The sequence below is a fragment of the Mustela putorius genome, unplaced genomic scaffold, assembly GCF_011764305.1.
Source record: "Mustela putorius furo isolate JIRA1106 unplaced genomic scaffold, ASM1176430v1.1 tig00000585_pilon_pilon_pilon, whole genome shotgun sequence".
Taxonomy (NCBI): domain Eukaryota; kingdom Metazoa; phylum Chordata; class Mammalia; order Carnivora; family Mustelidae; genus Mustela; species Mustela putorius.
In genome coordinates, this window is record NW_025421424.1 from 12680469 (window position 1) to 12702432 (window position 21964).

The 21964-nt window shown below is 36.4% G+C and overlaps 1 protein-coding gene across 1 annotated transcript in view; it reads left to right on the plus strand.

The window, feature by feature from the left end:
* The window catches only part of LOC101689910 (calcium-binding mitochondrial carrier protein SCaMC-1-like), a 132095-nt gene that overhangs the window by 102313 nt on the left and 7818 nt on the right, over positions 1-21964 (plus strand). Inside the window, exons 5-9 of the mRNA XM_045081988.1 lie at positions 3896-3983; positions 5210-5321; positions 14509-14667; positions 17500-17597; positions 17808-17862. Of these exons, the coding sequence (XP_044937923.1) occupies positions 3896-3983; positions 5210-5321; positions 14509-14667; positions 17500-17597; positions 17808-17862 (512 nt within the window). The remainder of the gene's footprint in view (positions 1-3895; positions 3984-5209; positions 5322-14508; positions 14668-17499; positions 17598-17807; positions 17863-21964) is intronic.

Here is a 21964-nt window from a genome sequence, read left to right on the forward strand (position 1 = left end):
TGGATTCCCTGCGGAATTCTACCAAACTTTCAAAGAAGCAATAACACCTATTCTCCTGAAGCTGTTTCAAAAAATTGAAGCAGAAGGAAAACTTCCACACTCTTTCTATGAAGCCAGCATTACCCTGATCCCCAAACCAGGCAAAGACCCTGCCAAAAAGAATTTCCGACCAATATCACTGATGAATATGGATGCTAAGATTCTCAACAAGATCCTAGCCAACAGGATTCAACAGCACATTAAAAAGATTATCCACCATAATCAGGTGGGATTCATCCCTGGGCTACAAGGATGGTTCAACATTTGCAAATCAATCAATGTGATAGAACAAATTAATAAGAGAAGAGAGAAGAACCACATGGTCCTCTCAATTGATGCAGAAAAAGCATTTGACAAAATCCAGCATCCATTCCCAATTAAAATGCTTCAAAGTATAGGTATAGAGGGAATATTCCTGAACTTCACAAAATCTATCTATGAAAGACCCACAGCAAATATCATCCTCAATGGAAAAAAGCTTGCAGCTTTCCTGTTGAGATCAGGAACACGACAAGGATGCCCACTCTCGCCACTCTTGTTCAACATAGTATTAGAAGTCCTAGCAACAACAGTCAGACAACAAAGAGAAATAAAAGGTATCCAAATTGGCAAAGAAGAAGTCAAACTCTCTCTCTTCGCAGATGACATGATTCTTTATATGGAAAACCCAAAAGACTCCACCCCCAAACTACTAGAACCCATACAGCAATTCAGCAACGTGGCAGGATACAAAGTCAATGTGCAGAAATCAGTGGCTTTCTTATACACTAACAATAAAAATACAGAAAGGGAAATTAGACAATCGATTCCATTTACTATAGCACCAAGAACCATAAGATACCTGGGAATAAACCTAACAAAAGAGGTAAAGGATCTGTACTTGAGGAATTACAGAACACTCATGAAAGAAATTGAAGAAGACACAAAAAGATGGAAGACCATTCCATGCTCTTGGATTGGAAGAATAAACATTGTTAAAATGTCTATACTGCCTAGAGCAATCTATACTTTTAATGCTGTTCCGATCAAAATTCCACCGGTATTCTTCAAAGAGCTGGAGCAAATAATTCTAAAATTTGTATGGAATCAGAAGAGACCCCAAATCGTTAAGGAAATGTTGAAAAACAAAAATAAAACTGGGAGCATCACGCTAACTGATTTCAAGCTTTATTACAAAGCTGTGATCACCAAGACAACATGGTACTGGCATAAAAACAGACACATAGACCAGTGGAACAGAGTAGAGAGCTCAGATATGGACCCTCAACTCTATGGTCAATTAATCTTCGACAAAACAGGAAAAAATATACAGTGGAAAAAAGACAGTCTCTTCAATAAATGGTGCTGGGAAACCTGGACAGCTATAAGTAGAAGAATGAAACTCGACCATTCTCTTACACCGTACACAAAGATAAACTCAAAATGGATAAAAGACCTCAACGTGAGACAGGAATCCATCAGAATCCTAGAGGAGAACATAGACAGTAATCTCTTCGATATTAGCCACAGCAACTTCTTTCAAGATATGTCTCCAAAGACAAAGAAACAAAAGCGAAAATAAACTTTTGGGACTTCATCAAAATCAAAAGCTTCTGCACAGCAAAGGAAACAGTCAAAAAAACAAAGAGGCAACCCACAGAATTGGAGAATATATTTGCAAATGACAGTACAGACAAAAGGTTGATACCCAGGATCTATAATGAACTCCTCAAACTCAACACACACGAAACAGGCAAACATCAAAATGGGCAGAAGATATGGAAAGACACTTCTCCAATGAAGACATACAAATGGCCATCAGACACATGAAAAAATGTTCATCATCACGAGCCCTCAGGGAGATTCAAATTAAAACCACATTGAGATATCACCTTACACCCGTTAGAATGGCCAAAATTAACAAAACAGGAAACAACATGTGTTGGAGAGGATGTGGAAAAAGGGGAACCCTCTTATACTGTTGGTGGGAATGCAAGTTGGTGCAGCCTCTTTGGAGAGCAGTGTGGAGATTCCTCAAGAAATTAAAAATAGAACTTCCTTGTCACCCTGCAATTGCACTCCTAGGTATTTACCCCAAAGATACAGATGGAGTGAAAAGAAGGGCCATCTGTACCCCTATGTTTATAGCAGTAATGGCCACAGTCGCCAAACTATGGAAAGAACCAAGATACCCTTCAATGGATGAATGGATAAGGAAGATGTGGTCCATATACACTATGGAGTATTATGCCTCCATCAGAAAGGACGAATACCCAACTTTTGTAGCAATATGGACGGGACTGGAAGCAATCATGCTGAGTGAAATAAGTCAAGCAGAGAGAGTCAATTATCATATGATCTCACTTATTTGTGGAGCATAACAAATAGCATGGAGGACAGGGGGTGTTAGAGAGGAGAATGGAGTTGGGAGAAATTGGAAGGGGAGGTGAACCATGAGAGACTATGGACTCCGAAAAACAATGTGAGGGGTCTGAAGTGGCAGGGGGGTGGGAGGTTGGGGTACCGGGTGGTGGGTATTATGGAGGGCACTGATTGCATGGAGCACTGGGTGTGGTGAAAAAATAATGAATACTGTTTTTCTGAAAATAAATAAATTAATTTATTTTTTTTAAAGTCTATCAGCACTGGAAAAAAAAAAAGAATCTATCAAAATCTTGGATGAAAACCTAGGTAGTAACCTCTTCAACATCTGCCACAGCAACTTCTTTCAAGGTATGTCTTCAAAGGCAAAGGAAACAAAAGCAAAAATGAACTTTTGGGACTTCATCAAGATCAAAAGCTTCTGTACAGCAAAGAAAACAGTCAACAAAACAAAGAGGCAACTCACGGAATGGGAGAAGATATTTGCAAATGACAGTACAGACAAAAGGTTGATATCCAGGATCTATCAAGAACTCTTCAAACTCAACATATACAAAACAGACAATCATATAAAAAAATGGGCAGAAGATATGAATAGACACTTCTCCAATGAAGACTTACAAATGGCTATCAGACACATGAAAAGATGTTCATCATCACTAGTCATCAGGGAGATTCAAATTAAAACCGCACTGAGATATCACCTTACACCAGTTAGGATGGCCAAAATTAGCAAGACAAGAAACAACATGTGTTGGAGAGGATGTGGAGAAAGGGGAACCCTGTTCCACTGTTGGTGGGAATGCAAGTTGGTGCAGCCAATTTGGAAAACAGTGTGGAGATTCCTTAAGAAATTAAAAATAGAGCTTCCCTATGACCCTGCAATTGCACTATTGGGTATTTACCTCAAAGATACAGATGTAGTGAAAAGAAGGGCCATCTCTACCCCAATGTTCATAGCTGCAATGGCCACAATCACCAAACTGTGGAAAGAACCAAGATGCCCTTCAATGGATGAATGGATAAAGAAGATATGGTCCATATATACAATGGAATATTACATCTCCTTTTGTATCAACATGAATGGGACTGGAAGAGATTAGGCTGCGTGAAATAAGTCAGATGGAGAGAGTCAATTATATGGTTTCATTTCTTTATGGAGCATAAGGAATGACATGGAGGAGATGGGGAGATGGAGAAGAGAAGCGAGTTGGGGAAAATTGGAGGGGGGGATGAACAATGAGAGAACTGTGGACTCTGAGAAACAACCAGAGTTTTGCAGGGGTGGGGGGTGAGAGGTTGGGTGAGCCTCACTGGGTATGGTGCATAAACAAAGAATTTTGGAACACTGAAAAGAAATAAAAAATAAAATAAAAAATTTTTAAAAATGATGAATAAACAAAACATGGGCTTTTTAAAGACTATTGCATTGTAAGTATATTTTGCCTTGTTATCTTTTCAGATAATTTAATTAGATTTTTTTCACTTTTTAAAGGAATAATAGAGACTTCAGAAATAATTGCTGCTTTGAAATCACTGGGTGTAAATATTTCTGAAGCTCAGGCAGAAAAAATTCTACAAAGGTCAGCCCTTATCCATATTTTTGATAGTTTTTATTTTGATTTAATATTCCATGTCAGAAACTAATTGCTATAGGTGTAGCTCCTTCCTCCCTGCCTGCCTCCCTTCTTTCCAGCTTGCCCTCCTTTCTTTTTAGGTTTGATAATATTAGCTTTTATAGACAGTGTTATAAGAAAGGTCCCTAAGAAATTGGTTGAATTGTGAGAATGCTATTGACTAAATCATGAACTGTTCACACGTTAAAAAATCCCTAGAATAAAATTCTGCCTGCTTTAGTTTAAAGAATAGATGTAATTCTTTTAAACCACTGACTTAAAAATTTTTAAATTTTTTATTTTTTGACATATAAAAAGCTGTACATAACTAATATATGCAACTTGATGAGTTTGGAGTTAAGTGTTCACTTAGGAAACCATTACCATAATCTATGCCATAAACATATTCATTCCTTCCAAAAGTTTCCTTTCACTGTCTTATTTATAACTATTATTTTTTTAATAAGAATACTTTTTGTAGTTAAAGCTTTATTTTATTTAGGTATAATTGACATATAACAACATTAGTTTCAGGTTTACAATGTAATGTGCTGATATTTGTACATATTATGAAATGATTATCACAGTAAGTCTCTTAACATCTGTCACATATGTAATTGTAATTAAAATTCTTTTCTTGTGATGAGAACTTCTAAGATTTAGTCTTAGCAACTTTCGAAAGCATGCAGCATAGTATTATTAACTGTAGTTACCATGCTGTACATTACATTTCCATGACTTATTTTATAACTGAAGTTTATACCTTTCAACCTCTTTCACCCATTTCACTCATCCCCTAAACCTTCACCTCTGGCCACCACCCACCAATCTGTTCTCTCAATGAGCTCTTTGTTTTTTTCAATTTTTCATTCATAGATGAGATCATATGGTGTATGTCTTTCTCTGTCTGACTTATTTCATTTAGCAAAACGCCCTCACAGTCCATCTATGTTGTCTCAAATGGCTAGATTTCCTTTTGTTGTGGCTGAATAATATTCCATTGCACACACACACCACATTTTCTTTATCCATTCATTCACTGATAGTCACTTAGGTTGTCTCCATGCAAGAACAATTAACATAAGATCTGTTGTCTTAGCAACTTTTAAAATATTCAATAGAATATTCTTAGTACTTATTCTTAGAATATTTGTTATAAATGTCATAAGCTCTATTTTTGTTCTAAATTTCAGCATAGATAGTGATGGAACAATGACAGTAGAATGGGATAAATGGAAGTACTACTTTTTACTTCATCCTGCAAAAAGTATTGATGAAATTGCTCATTTCTGGAAGAATTCTACTGTAATATTGCTTTGTATTTTACTCTATTTTTATTTTGCCATGAATATCATGGCTGTTATTATGATTACATAACCTCTATAATACTTCAGCCTTAGAAGCTAACATAACAATATTCTCTCCGTATAATGTCCTACTAATTGAGTAAGGAGTATTAGTATATGTACAAACATAGCTACTACAATTCCTATGTTTACTAAAACCTAGAACTTAAAGTAGATACACATCTACTAGGGCCTACTCTGTGTTGAGAATAAATTACTCTGACAGAGTTAACTGTCCTAGGAAAGTGGAAAAATAATATACTTTTCTTTTTTCACAGAGTATATCACAATGATAGACTCAGCTCTCTGTCATGGGAAATGTAAAGCCAAATGTTAAGATTCAAAATTTCAGAATCAGAAAGGATCAGATATATAGTCTACTTGCTCTTTTTACATAAGTACTTGACTCAGAGACGTGAGAAACAAATGAGGTTTCATAATCAAAAACTTGTTTTTCGTTTTTAGTTCTTGATGCAGGGGGTTACGTTAATCATTTATTCATGCATAATATTTGCATCCTCCTCTTCATAGACAATATAGGGGAGGACAAAGAGCATAAGCTTCAGAGTCAGATGCCTAGGGCTGGTGCTTCCGCCAACCACTAACTATATAGCCTGGTGGTGGGTATTAAGGAGGGCATTTATTGCATGAAGCAGTGGGTGTGGTGCATAAACAATGAGTCTCGGAACACTAAAAGAATAAAGTATTAAAAATACCCCCCTCTGTGCCTCAGTTTTCTCAATTATATACTGGAGATAATAATGGTAAGAGTTTTGAGAATTAAATTAGTACATTAGCTAGTGAATTTAGAAAAGGGCTGGGCAGGTAATATATGGCTTCAATAAATATTACTTATTATGATAGGCGCTTATTCTAGTATGTGTAGTCTGTGTCTTAGATATATATATATTCTTAGGAATCATATAGTGTTTCATGTGTGTGTGATTAATTTACATAAGTGGTATTGTGCTAAAGGCCACAACAGATTTCTTACTTTGTTCACTCGGTGTTATGATTTTAAGATTGTCCTTTGTTGTTATGCGTTCATCTAGTTTATTGCTTCTAACCACTACATAGTATGCATTTAACACATCTTTATCCATTTCCCTAGTAATAGACATCTAAATCTTCTACAGCTTCATCCAAAACAAACACAAAAACAAAAAATTTCCTCTTTTGTACCTTAGAGAATTTCACCTGGATCTGAGTCAAAAGGAATATGCATTTGCAAATTTTACAGAGATTATCCAGTCTTAATTCTATGAAAGATAGCCATGTTATTTCCCAAATGACTTTCTATACTAGCTTGCATTCCCACCAGCAAAGCATGAATATTGTTTGGTATTATCCAGTTTTCTAATACTTTCCATTCTGTTGGGTGTAGAGTGGTATCTTGTCTTAATGTGCATTTCTAACATGTCTTCATAGAAGTAGTAGAGATTCACATGTTCTTTTCTACAAAATGTCTATTTTTATCTTTGTCGTGGTTTTTTTTTTTGAGATTTCTTGAGCTAGAATTGACCCAACATTGTAAAGTTAAGGTGTACAACATATGTGATACACTTATGTATTGTGAAATGATTGTCACATTTCCCTCCATAACCCTCATATAATTACCATTTCTTTGGTGTGGTGCTAACAATTAAGATTTAGTCTCTCAGCAACTTTCAGATATATAATACATTACTAACTGTAATCACCATGCTTTACATTAGATCCCCAGAACTTAATCACCTCATAACCAGAGGTTTTTGTTCTTAGACCAACATCGTCCCACTTCCCTCATTTCCCAGCTCTTGGCAACTACCATTATACTTTGTTTCTACGAATTTGGCTTATAGATTCCCTATATAAGTGATACCATACCGTATTTGTCTTTCTCTGTTTGATTTATTTCACTTAGCGCAATGCCATTATGGTCCATCCACACTGTTGCAAATAGCAGGATTTTCTTCTTTCTAATGGCTGAATAATAATCCAATATGTATATATAGTGCTTATTCATCTACAGGTAGACACTTTGGTTGTTTCCCTAACTTGTTTTTTGTGAATAATGCTGCAGTGTACATGGAGGTACAGATACATTTTTGAGATCCCGATTTCTTTTTTTTTAATGCTTTATTTATTCAAGAGAGAATGAGAGAGAGAAAGAGAGAGAGAACCACTTACATGAGCAGGGGGAGGGGCAGAGGGAGAAGGAAACAAACAGATTCCATGATGAGCAAGTAGCCTGGCTTTGGGCTTGATCCCAGGACTCTAAGATCACATCTTGAGCAGAAACCAAGAGTCAGATGTTTAACCGACTTACCCAGGCACCCCTGAGATCCTGATTTTATTTCCTTTGGGTTTATCAAGAAGTGGAATTTCTGGATCATATGACAGTTCTGTTTTTAATATTCTGAGGAACCTCATACTAATTTCCATAGTGGCTTAATTCCCACCAACAATGCAAAAGTATTCCTGCCCTATGGTTTCACTTATTTGTGGAGCATAACAAATAGCATGGATGACATGGGGAGTTAGAGAGGAGAAGGGAGTTGGGGGAAATTGGAAGGGGAGGTGAACCATGAAAGACTATGGACTGTGAAAAATAATCTAAGGGTTTTGAAGGGGTGAGGGGTGGGAGGTCAGGGTACCAGGTGGTGGGTATTAGAGAGGGCACGGATTGCCTGGAGCACTGGGTGTGGTGCAAGAATAATGAATACTGTTATGCTGAAAATAAATAAATAATGTTACATAATTGAAAAAAAAAAAAGAAAAGAAAGAAAAAAAAGTATTCCTGCCCTTCTCTCTCCATCCTTACCAACACTTGTTATGTCTTGTTTTGTAGGTAGTAGCCATTCTAACAGGAGTTAGTATCATTGATATTTTGATTTGCATTTTCCTGTCATTAGTAATGTGGACCATCTTTTCACATACACATTGTCCATTTGTATGTTTTTTGTTTTTATGAGAACTGTTTTGTTGTTTTGCCATTTTTTCATTAGGTTGGTTTTGTTTGTTTGTTTGTTTTGTTATTGAGTTGTATGAGACCCTTATATATTTTGGATATTAACTCCAAATCAGATACATTATTTGTAGGTATTTGCTGCTATCCTGTAGGTTGCCTTTTTCATGTTGCTTATTGTTTCTTTTACTGTGTAGAAGCCTTTACGTTTGATGTAGACCCACTTATTAATTTTTGCTTTTGCTTTTTCTTTTTTTTTTTTTAGAGAGTGAGAGAGCAAGGGAGGGAGTGGTGTAGGGTAGAGGGAGCGAGAGAACCTTAAGCAGACTCCATGCTCATTATGGAGCCTGATTTGGGGCTCAGACTTATGACCCTGAGATCATGACCTGAGCTGAAATCAAGAGTTGGATGCTTACAAAAAGCTTTCTGCTTTTGCTACTTATGCTCTTGGTGTCATATCCAAAAGGTCATTGCCAAGACCCATGTCAAGGAGTTTTTCCTTGTTTTAAGGAGTTTTACAGGTTCAGATATTCTGTTTACGTTTTTAATCCATTTTGAGTTAATTTTTCCAAGTGGTTTAATAGCAGTCCAATTTTATTCTGGTGCATGTGATTATCCAGTTTTTCTAACCTCATTATTTTAAGAGACTATTCCTTGTCCATCGAATATTCTTGGCTCCTTTGTCAAATGTGAGTTTACTGTGTATGTGAGGATTTATTTCTGGGCTCTCAATTCTATTCCATTAGTTCGTGTGTCTATTTTTGTGCCAGTATCATACTGTTTACCGTATATGTGAGGATTTATTTCTGGGCTCTCAATTCTGTTCCACTGGCTTATATGTCTGTTTTTGTGTCAGTACCATACTGTTTTCATTACTCTAGCTTTGTAGTATAGCTTGAAATCAAGGAGTATAATGCCTCCAGCTTTGTTCTCTCTCAGGATTACTATTGTTATTTGAGGTTTGTGTTTCCATATGCATTTTAGGATTTTTTTTTCGATTTTTGTAAAAATAGCTGTTGAAAATTTTGATACAGCTTGCTATATCTATAGATATAATCTATAGATGGCTTTGGGTATGTGGACATTTAACAATATTAATTCTTCCAATACACAAGCATGATCTTTCCATTTATTTGTGTCATATTCAATTTCTTTCATCAATGTTATTTAGTATTTGTTGTGTAAGTCTCTTACCTCCTTGGTTAAATTTATCCTGTTTTATTGTTTTTGATGCTATTCTAAATTAGATTGTTTTTTATATTTATTTTACAGGTATTTTGTTCTTAGTGTATAGAAATGCAACTAATTTTTATATGTTGATTTTGTATCTTGCAATTTTACTGATTCCACTAACTAGTTCTAACAGGTTTTTGGGGGGTTTTTTGGTGGAGTCTTTAGATTTCCTATATATAAAATCATGCCATTTGTAAAAAGCTTTTACTTTTACTTCTTTTATACTTCTTTTACTTTTACTTCTTTTACTTTTACTTTTACTTCTTTTATACTGATTTAGATTGATTTGGATGCCTTTTTGTTTGTTTTTGAGAGAGAGTGAAAGAGTGCATGGGGTCAGGGGGAGGGGCAGAGAGAAAGATTTTTTTTTTTTTTCTGAGAGAAAGAGAGAGCAGAGAGAGGCAGAGGGAGAAGGAGAGAATCTTAAGCAGTATCCACACTTGATATATGGAGCCTGACATGGGGCTTGATCTAATGACCCTGAGATCATGAGCTCAACTGAAGTCAGGTATCAGAGGCTTAACCAACTAATCCACACAGGCGGATTTTATTTATCTTTCTTTCTCAATTATTGAGGCTAAAACTTTCAGTATTATGTTGTATAGGCTTGGTTAGAAGAATGGTCATTGTGAGTTCCTGATCTTTAAGGAAAGGTTTCCAACCTTTAACCATTGAGTATTATGTTAGCCATGGGCTTGTCATATATGACCTTTAATATGTTGAGTTATACTCATCCTATACTCAATTTTTTGATGGTTTTAATTTTGAAAGGATATTGAATTTTGTCAAATGCTTCTTCTGCCTCTATTGATATGATCATATGATTTTTATTCTTAATTCTATTAATGTGATACATCACATTTTTTGATTTGTGAATGTTGAACCATCTTTGCATCCCAGGGATAAATCCCATTTATCGTGATCCTTTTAATGTGCCATTGAATTCTATTTGCTAATATTTGGGGGAAGATTTTTGCATTTATGTTCATTAGGACAACTGGTTCATAGTTTTCTTGTAGTGTCCTTGTCTGACTTTTGTATCAGGGTAATGCTGGTATTACTGCAACTTATTGGTGTATAATTGTTCAGAATAGTGTCTTAACCATTATAGTTTTGTAGTATCAGTTGTAATGTCTCCTTTTTTGTTTCTGCTTTTATTTGAGTCTTCTCTTTCTTTTTAGTTAATCTAGCTAAACATTTGCTAATTTTGTTTATCTTTAAAATAAAACAGCTCTTAGTTTTGGTGATCATTTGTTTTTTTGTTTGTTTGTTTGTTTGCTTTTGTTTCTGGTCTCCATTTCACTTACTTCTGCTCTGATCTTTATTATTTTCCTTCCTTCTACTAACTTTGGTCTTAGGTTTTCTTTTTCTAGAACCTTAAGGTATTATTTTTTTTATTAGTTTCAGGGGTAGAATTTAATGACTCATCAGGTGCATATAACACCCAGTACTTATTATATCAAGTGCTGTTCTTAATGCCCATCACCCAATTACCCCACCCCCGCCTCCAGTGACCCTTAGTTTGTTTTCTAGAATAAGAGTCTGCCTCCCTATTTTCATCTTATTTTATTTTTCCTTCCCTTCCCCTATGTTCATCTGTTTTGTTTCTTAAGTTTCACATTTGCATGAAATCATACATTATTTCTCTTTTTCTCACTAATTTATTTCAGTTAGCATAATCTGGTTTCTTATGGTTTAAATTTAGATTGAGGTTTTTCTTGTTTCTTGAGGTAGGCCTGTATCACTATGAACTTTCCTCTAAGAACTTCTGCTGCATGCTCTAAGTTTTGATATGTTGTGTTTCCATTTCTCTCAAGATATATATATTTTTTAATTTCCCTTTATATTTCCTCTTTGACCCGTTCAGGGGCCTTATTCTCTTCATTATCTCCTTTATTTTTTGTATTTAAGGATCCTGCATTTAAATATAACATTTAACATAATTAAGCCAGTACCATTTTTTTAAAAAAAATGTAATCCTACTAAAGTCCCCTCTAACTACCTTATCCTTTTTCTCTCTTCATGGCTACACTTCCTATTCACTTCTCAACTAATTGGCTTTGCTTTCACCACTTTGTAGAAATTCTTTTACTAAGCCAGTCTCCCTACTGTTAGTTCAGTGGATATATTCTAGATCTCACCACTCTCTTTTTATGTGTTCTCTTTAGCTGGCTTCCTTGACACTGCATTCTCCTGGTTTTCTTCCCCCCTTTCTGTCATTACTTTTCTGTCTCCCTTGAGAGTCTTCTTTTTCATTCTGTCTCTTATATATTTGTTTTCTTCTGTGTTGTATTTTCAACTTTTTTGGCCTCTCAATCTGTATGTATTTTTTTCCTAGACAATCCTATTTATTTTTCCACATTGAACAACCAGATTTAGGCTAATTGATTTCCCCAAATCTTATGTCTCTAGAGCACACCTTCCTTCTGCATGTGCAAGCATTTATTGGATATCAGTTGGGACACCTCAAACACATACCACATTGTTTGTCCCCTAGATATTCTTTTACCACTTCAATGAATGGCATCATCATCTTCCTAATTACCCATGTCAGAAATGCCAACATTATTCCAAGGTCTTGAACTTTCCTTTATCCTCCATCCATCCCTATATATAGCCTTAAAGTTTTTTTGTTTGTTTGTTTGTTTCAGATTTTTATTTATTTATTTGACAGACAGAGATCGCAAGTAGGCAGAGAGAAAGAGAGAGGAGGAAGCAGGCTCCCTGCTGAACAGAGAGCCCGACATGGAGCTCGATCCCAGGACCCTGGGATCATGACCTGAGCTGAAGACAGAGGCTTTAACCCACTGAGAACCCAGGCGACCTTAGCCTTAAAGTTTTTAAAATATCTAATGTCTTCAAACAAATTATTATTTTTTTTGCCCAGAGCACTCTGCAAATAAAAAACCATGGAACACTACATCAAAAACTAATGATGACTAATAAAACATAATTAAAGGGGCGCCTGGGTGGCTCAGTGGGTTAAGCCGCTGCCTTCGGCTCAGGTCATGATCTCAGGGTCCTGGGATGGAGTCCCGCATCGGGCTCTCTGCTCAGCAGGGAGTCTGCTTCCCTCTCTCTCTCTCTCTGCCTGCCTCTCCATCTACTTGTGATTTCTCTCTGTCAAATAAATAAATAAAAATCTTTAAAAAAAAAACATAATTAAAAAAAAAAAGAATGTTCCCTTGGTTAATCCTTACTTCTGTAGGGAGTTAGTACACTGTGATGGACAAGAAGGTAACCTTTGAGGTTAGAATACCTGGATTCATATTGCTTTGCTACTTCTAATTTACTTTATGTGAAAAGTGTTCCCTGACAGTTACACTTGTCTTCCCCCAACAAAAACAAAACAAAACAAAATCCTACAGTCTATTAAATGTCTCTGTACTATGGTCTTTTTTTTTTAAGATTTTTATTTATTTATTGGACAGAGAGATCACAAGTAGGCAGAGAGGCAGGCAGAGAGAGAGGAGGAAGCAGGCTCCCCGCTGAGCAGAGAGCCTGATGCAGGGCTCGATCCCAGTACCCTGGGATCATGACCTGAGCTGAAGGCAGAGGCCCAACCCACTGAGCCAGCCAGGTGCCCCTCTGTACTATGTTCTTAAAATACTTTTTCTGCTACCCTTGTTATTGTACTTATTCCTCTGTATTATAATTGCTTGTTTCCTTTCCTATATTTTGTATTATACTGTAAGCTCCCAGAGGGGAGAAACTTGCTTCCTGTGCCATATTATGAATACACAACCCAGCACCTGATGTATTAATTTATTAATTCAACAAAAATTTTTAAAAGATTTTTATGTGTTTATTTGACAAACAGAGACCACAAGTAGGCAGAGGAGCAGGCAGAGAGAGGGGAGGAAATCAGGCTCCCCATTGAGGAGAGAGCCCAATGCGAGACTCCATCCCAGGACCCTGAGATCATAACCTGAGCTGAAGGCAGAGGCTTAACCCACTGAGCCGCCCAGACCCCCAATGCAACAAATATTTTTTGAGCACACTTATCTTCACTGACCAAAGTGCAATTTATAACAGTGCATAAAAAAGACCAGGTTGCTGCTCTTATCAGGCTTATTTTCTAAAGAAGGAAGCAAGCAACAGATAGAAATGAACTAATAAAGTTTTGCCAAGTATTGGAGAGGAATCTATGGAAAGAGCCAAGGAGAAAGGTCCTTGGTAGAGCCAAGGAGAAGTACAATGTTCTGAGATGGAATGGTCCTTGGAAAGGGGGCATTCAATGAATGCATAATTGAAGGTGGGAAAACTAAGAAGAGAAGTTACTTGTCTGCCGTGATTGACAAGTAATGGAACCTGGATCCCCTGTGTCTAGTGTGACACTCTTCTCAGTGAGTCACATTGCCTCAACATTTGGCAGAAATGGCTATTTTTAGCAAAAGCAAGTATGATGACTGAAAATAAAGTGAAATGCTAAACTTGTTAGAGTTCAGAGTTTTAAAAAGAAAATCGTCATTTGAGAAAAGAGTCAATGTAAATAATAGAGAAAGAAGTATGAGAGTATAAAATACTACTCTTGAATTCTGACAGGTTAGGTAAGTACCTAGTGGAATTCGAGAGATTTTGGAATAAAGCAGAGAAACTTAATTAAGCATTGTGTGTCAGGCGTTGTGGTGTGTGACTAGGACATTATCCCTGCATTGAGTGTTTACATTTTTCATGGAAGAGATTAATCTAAATAGCTTGAGAGTTTAAAATTAATGACTCTGATTTAAAAGGAATTGATTTTTACAGATTTTAAATCTATATGTGAATGTATTATTAAAAATCATTTGGTCTAGTACAAGTGCTGAGAAAATTGTCAGTATTTGCTAATAGGAGGTGAGATATGGAAAAGAACTTTTGGGTTTTTGGTCTTTGGGAAAAAGTATCCTTTTTAAAAAAAAGTTATCCTTTTAATTTATCAAGCATGTGTACTTTATTATTTAATTCATTTTTACATATTTATCAGATAATTGACATAGGGGAGAGTATACCTATTCCAGATGAATTTACTGAAGAAGAAAAGATTTCTGGAGATGGGTGGAGGCATTTGGTGGCAGGAGGCATAGCTGGCGCTGCTGCGAGGACATGCATGTCCCCCTTTGACCGCTTGAAGGTCATGATGCAGGCAGTTTGCACACTTGACCCTTAAGCATTAAAGTCACTTGAAAAACCCTTGACAGTTTTCAGAAAGAAATGTTTTGGCACATTTCATACTATTTCTCATTAAAATTTCACATTCTTCTGAAAATGCCAATTTTCTTATTTTCAATATTAAAAGATTTTTTAATTTTCTTAAAGATGCTTCCATGCTATTTAAATTATTTTTATTTAAAATAATAATAATAGAACACTCTATTAGAAGTTTTTTCAGAAATATAACTAAAAATATCAAAGAAGTGATAAGACACCATTAGTCTTATTTATTGATTATCTCTAGACTCTGGCACTTACATAATAGCGTGGTTCTATTGTTCTACTCAAGTATTTTTTTTTTAAGATTTTATTTATTTATTTGACAGAGAGAAATCCCAAGTAGTCGGAGAGGCAGGCAGAGAGAGAGAGAGGGAAGCAGGCTCCCTGCTGAGCAGAGAGCCTGATGCGGGACTCGATCCCAGGACCCTGAGATCATGACCTGAGCCGAAGGCAGCGGCCTAACCCACTGAGCCACCCAGGTGCCCCTATTCTACTCAAGTATTAAGCATATTTCTAAGAATTGGCAAATAAGTTATTTAGAGTGTGTTATTGACTGATTCCTCACTAGAGGTCATGTTGTCTTATTATCTTTATTTTACCAAATAATGGATTGTCAATAGTAGTTTAAATAGTGCATAGTTTAATCTGTTAACTTTCATAATTAAAATTTAGTATTTGCTGAATACTTTCTTCACAAGGATACAAAAATTAATAATTCACAATCTAGTGAGTTTAAATTTGTAATTAAACTTGCATACTGGGGTGTGTAATTGTCTTTTGGGTTTTTTTTGTAACATTGGTGACATTTGGTAATGGATTATTAATAGGTTTTTTGGTTGTTTTCTGATCTTATTTATTTGTTACTTTTAGAAAATCTTACTTTTGACAGACTCAAATGTAGAAGTAGGAGCTCTCAGAGGTGATAGTCTCCATCTCTTGACAATCTGATGTTCTCCTTTGGCTTCCTTCCTTCTCTTAACTAAAAGTTCAGCATGTTCTGTGTACTCTTTATTATTTTTCTTAGTATGCTTTTTCTTCATAGGCATTGTTTGTGTTGCAAGGTATGTGGAGCAATGAGATGCTGAATGCCGGGCACTTGGGTCCTGGGTGTTTCGCCCTCTTTGTTAACAGGCTTTCTGACACTGTATTGGTGGGCATCATCTTCTGCAGAGAGATTGAAAAGTTTGCAGATCCTGCTAGCTCTTGTGGGCAACAGGTGATGAGGCACAATAGAATCAGCCAAGGAATATCCTTCTGCTTTTTTTACACTTACCAAGTTGTGAGCACTCAGGTCTGCAGCCACAGAGCACCCCTGAACAGATTTGGGTTTGCTTTCTCCAGATCTCCTGTATCTATAGCAGGAATGCCCCATACTCAAGTGGCAGTGCTCATTTTATGAATAATTTGTATATTGTTTTTTGTTTCTGTGATTAACAGTATAGCATGAGCATGTTTGCATGGTATTTCAAATACTATTCAAATATTTCAAATATTTGTGTGTTCTTCAAATACAGGTTTTAATGACTATATTATTTCAAGTGGTTATTAATTTTTTAGATTATTTTTTCCTATTAGACATATAGGTGGTTTTTAAAACTCTTTTAAAATCATAATTCATAATAGTTCATAATGATGAACATTATTGTTTATGAGTTTTCATATTTAGGATTATTTATTTAGAAAGACTTCCTAAAAGTTAAGTAATGATAAAAACATTTTTAAGCCTGTGTGTATGTGTGTGCATGTGTGTATAATGTTACATTCCTTTCCAGACTTTTTCTTCCCACAGATGAGAATGCCCATTTCACCTTGCTCTCCTATTATTCTGTTTCAGTGTAGGCAGGGTGGTATTTTATTAATGTTCTAATTTTTGCTTTCTTAAAAAGAACATATTCTCATTATAAAAATAATACATTAGAAAAATGGGAAGATACTGAAAAGTGGAATGGAAGACAATAAAGTGGCCTGTAATTCTTGTGTATTAGTTCATGAGGGTTGCTGTAACAGAATATCGTAAACTGGTTTATACAACAGAAGTTTATTGCCTCACAGTTTGGAAGTCTGGAAGTCTGAGATCAAGGTGTCTGCACAGTTGGTTCCTTCTGAGGGTGATGAGGAAAGGATCTGTTCCAGGTCTCTCCTTGGCTTGTAGATGGCTGTCTTTTCTCTGTGTCTCTTCATGTTGTCTTCCTTCCTCATATGTCTCTGTGCCCAAATTTCCCCTTTTTTAACGATATTAATCATAGTAGTTTTTAGGGCCCACTTTAAGTCCTTACTCTAACTTGATTATCTCTGTAAAGATCCTGTCTTCAAATATGGTCACATTCTGACACATTAAGTCTTCAACATATAAATTTTGGTGGGGGCACAATTCAACTCCTAACACCTTGCTACCCAGAAGTATCTGCTATTGAAAGTTTGATATATTTTCATCCATTCCTTTTTCAGTACATGGTTTAGTGTTCTCTTTAATAATCTTGTAATATTTTAGCAGCAACAACACATTTTGTTTATGCAAAAATTCTCTGGTAATTAAATCATTCCTGTTCCCTTGAAGTTGCCCTCTTTGATGTATGAGATTAATGTATATATTTGGGGACAAGAAGAAATTAATATATCAATTATATATGTCTCTAAAGTTCAATAAAAATGGTGTGTTCATAGATTTCTACATTTATGTATTATTATTTTATTGGCAATAATAACATCAATGCTATATTACCAGCAAAATAAATTTAAAAATAAATTTCCTGTACCTTTCTAGGTTCATGGTTTAAAGTCCAGGAGAATGAGATTGATTGATGGGTTTGAACAGATGTTGAAAGAAGGAGGAATTCTTTCTCTTTGGCAGGGAAATGGTGTAAATATTTTTTTTAAGATTTTTTTAAATTTATTTATCAGAGAGAGAGGGCGAGAGAGCAAGCACAGGCAGACAGAATGGCAGGCAGAGGCAGAGAGAGAAGCAGGTTTCCCGCGGAGCAAGAAGCCCGATGTGGGACTCAATCCCAGGATGCCGGGATCATGACCTAAACCGAAGGCAGCTGCTTAACCAACTGAGCCACCCAGGCATCCCAATATTTTTAAAATTATACGTGAGACAGCTCTCGAGATTGGAGCCTATGAACAGGTAAAATGTTATCACCTATGGAATTTTATGATAAAGATCAGATTATATATATTTTTCTAAGATTTTGTATTTAATTTTTAAAAATTTAGACTTCAATGAGAGAGAAAAGAAGAATGTGCACAGCAATAGATATCACTGTAAGTACAGGCATACCATGAAGATATTGTGGGTTTGGTTCTAGACCAGCGCAATAAAGTGAGTCAAATGAATTTTTAGTTTCCCAGTGCATATAGAAGTTATGTTTACACTATACTGTAGTCTAGTCAGTGTGTGATAGCGTTAGGTCTAAAAAAAACTTTATATACTCTAATTAAAAGAGCTTTATTGCTGAAGAATGTTAAGCATCATCTGAGCTTTCAGTGAGTTGTAATCTCTTTCTTGGTGGAGAGACTTGTCTGGATATTGAGGACTGCTGACTAAGCAGGGTGGCCATTGCTGAAAGCTGGAGTGGCTGTGGCAATTTCTTGAAATAAGACAGCAGTGAAGTTTGCCTGATTGATTAACTCTTCTTTCACAAACAATTTATCTGTAGCATGTGACGCTGTTTGCTAGCACTTTACCCACAGTAAAACTTTTTTCGAAATTGGAGTCAGTTCTCTCAAACCCTGCTGTTCCTGTATCAACTAAGTGTTGATACTAAGTCTAAATCCTTCATTGTCATTTCAACAATCTTCACAGCATCTTCACCAGAATTAAATTCTATCTCTAGAAACCACCTTTTTTGCTCATCTATCAAAAGAAGCTCTTTATCCTTGGAAGTTTTATTATGAGATTGTAGCAATCCAGTCCCATTTTCACACTCCACTTCTAATTCTAGTTCTCTTACTGTTTCTACGATACCTGCAGCAAATGTCTCCACTGAAGTCTAGAACCCCTTCTTTTACACTCCTGTTAATTTTGGCCTCTTCTCATGAATCATGAATGTTCTTAATGTCATCAAGAATGGTGAATATTTTCCCAAAGGTTTTCATTTTACTTTGTGCAGATTCATCAGAGATATCTGTGATATCTCAAGAGTTTCATGTCCACTTCTATAGACCTTAAGAACAGTCATCTTTGGGTCTTTCAAAAAGGACTCCCTTCTTCTCTTAGAAACATAATCTACTAGTAGGTTCTCCAGTCTCATGATAAACTCCACTGTAATATTTCCACCTTCCTGAGTCTACCTATTCTTTCCTCCACAATCTGCCAAGACTTCAGCATCATCACCTTACTTACTATCAGCCAGAGCTATGTCTAAGCTTTAAAAATCAGTTCCAGCACCATATTAGGATAGATTTCAGGAGTCCTGTGCCATGGGAGAGTGCTCCACATCAATAAACTCTTCCCTATCCAGCATTATATTCTATCCCTCAGATCCCCACCATTAGTACTCTTGTGACCCACTGTCACACTCCTCCTCTGGTTTCTTCCAGTCCATAATAACCAAGTCCTTGGGCTATCTGAGAATTAACTCTACATAAACTGTTGGCTAGAAGGCAGTGGGGGGGGGGGCAGTGGGACTGATTGTGAGAAGAGCAAACATCCTTTTGATAGGCATCTGCCTCTTTGAGGCCTTTACATGCATGGCCTGCGTACAAAGAGAAGCTGCTCTGCTCTAGCAGTGGGAAGGGTACAACTTTTTGCCAAACTGGAAGGTGCTGGTGAATTTGGGAGCTCAAATTTCTTAGGCATATGCACCCACATGTTCCCATCCCATGTGTCAGGATCCTGTTCCTTCCCAGTGAGGGTCCTCACGTTAGCATAGGAGACCTTTTGAGGTTCTATATTGTTTCCTTCATAACTCTGTTACCTTTACATTTATATCCTGGGCCTGATTTTTAGCACTCTATGAGGATCTCTCAGTGCTGCTATGAAGACCTCACAGTGTTCATAATGTGCTTAATGGTGAAAGTTAGATGACTTATAACCTTGACATTTTCTTCCTTCAAAGTTTCTAAGATAGTGAATTAGAATCAGCCAACTCCCACAATCTTTATAACTGTCCCCATGCTATTCAAGTATTAGGGCAACTGAATAATATAATACTTTTCTGTCTACCAGTACACTATCCCAAGCCACGAGGGCTATGAATTTTAGTAATTGTAATGCCACAGCATACCACAGATTATCATTATTCCATTTGCCAACTAAGAGCCAATTGTTGTCAAGTGGCTGGTGAGTGATCCAGTTCTAACAACATCAGCAGACCTACTCTGTAAGAACACTTTTCATTTTGTTGATTTTCATTTTGTTGATTTTCTCTGTTGATTTCCTATTTACAATTTCATTAATTTCTGTTCTAATTCTTTTTATATTTTTTCTTATTATTATTCTGGATTTAATTTGTTCTTTTTCTAGTTTTCTGAGGTAAAAAGTGATTACTATTTATAAATATTTCTCTTTTTTAAAATATACATATTCAATGCTATATATTTCTGTCTAAGTACTACTTTCCACTCCTTTGATAAATTATGTCTTCATTTTCATGTAGTTCAAAATATTTTTAAACTTTTCTTGAGATTTCTTCTTTGACCTGTGTGTTATTTAGAAGTGTGCTTTTAAACCTCCACATATTTTGGTATTTTTAAAAGATTATCTTTCTTTTACTGATTTCTAATTTTGTTCCACTATGGTCTCAGAGCAGCCATTGTATGCTTTCCATTCTTTTAAATTTGTTAAGGTGGGTGTTATGGCCCAGAATACTGTCTTTCTTGGTGAAAGTTCCATGTGAGCTTGAGAAAAATGTGTACTCTGCTATTGTTGGATGAAATCATCTATGGACTCAGTTACATACAGTCGACTGGTGGTGATGTCAAGTGCAGCTATGTCATTACTGATTTTTTTTTTTCTGGAGCTGTCCATTTCTAATAGAGGATGCTGAAATCTCCAGCTATGATGGTGGATTCATCTGTTTCTTTAAAAAAAAATTTTTTTATTTATTTGAGAGAGAGAGTGAAAGAGAGAAAGCACAAATGGGATAAGGGTCAGAGGGAGAAGCAGATTCCCTGCTGAGCAGGGAGCCCATTTGCAGCTCTTGATCCTGGGACTCTTGGTTCATGACCTGAGCCGAAGGTGGACACTTAACCACTAAGTCACCCATGTGCCCCTGGATTCATCTATGTCTCTTTGTACTTCTATCAGTTCTGACCTCATGTAGTTTTAGGGTCTGTTGCAAGGAACGTATATGCTAAAGATTGTTATATCTCCTTAGATAATTAAGCCCCTTATCAGTATGTAATGCCTTCTTTAGCCTAGATAACTTTCCTTGGTTTAAAGTCTGCTCTGTCTAAAGTTAATATAGCTACTTACACTTTCTTTTGATTGAAGTCAACATGGTATATTTTTCCCTATTCATTTACATTTAACCTATAAGTGTCTTAATCTCTAAAGTGGATTTCTTATATATAACATATAAGTTGGGTGTTGTTTTTTGAGCCACTCTGACAATCTCTGGCTGTTAATTGGTACATGGGACCACTTTTGAAGTGATACCAATTACTTTAGTTTGGATTCCCCCTCCCATAAAAAGTCTGGATACAGCTAGTTTATTCGTGAAGAAGCAGGAATAAGGAAGCAGGGGCGGTGAGACACAGAAGGAAGAAAAGCCAATACAAGGGTACATACGTGAGGTTTCAGTTATACGCAGTAGGGGCTTGATTCTTTTTTTTTTTTTTAAAGATTTTATTTATTTATTTGACAGACAGAGATCATAAGCAGGCAGACAGGCAGAGAGAGGGAGAGGAGGAAGCAGGCTCCCTGCAGAGCAGAGAGCCCGATGCGGGACTCGATCCCAGGACCCCGAGATCATGACCTGAGCCGAAGGCAGCGGCTTAACCCACTGAGCCACCCAGGCGCCCCGGGGCTTGATTCTTTAAGGAACTTCTAGGATGTGTACAGAATTATTCCCAGAATTATCTATCTGAAGGAAGAGAGCTGGGCCATTTATCTGCCAGTTTCTGTCCCATATTGTATGAAGATTGCTCTTAGGAGTTTAACTTCCCCAGACTTCTGGGCTGGACAGGCTCCCCCAGTTTCAGAGAAGGCCCTGAGTCAGAAAAGCAGAGAGATGAGAGGATTTTTCTTTTGATAGGTTTCTGTCAGTGAAGTGAGTCTGTGAGTC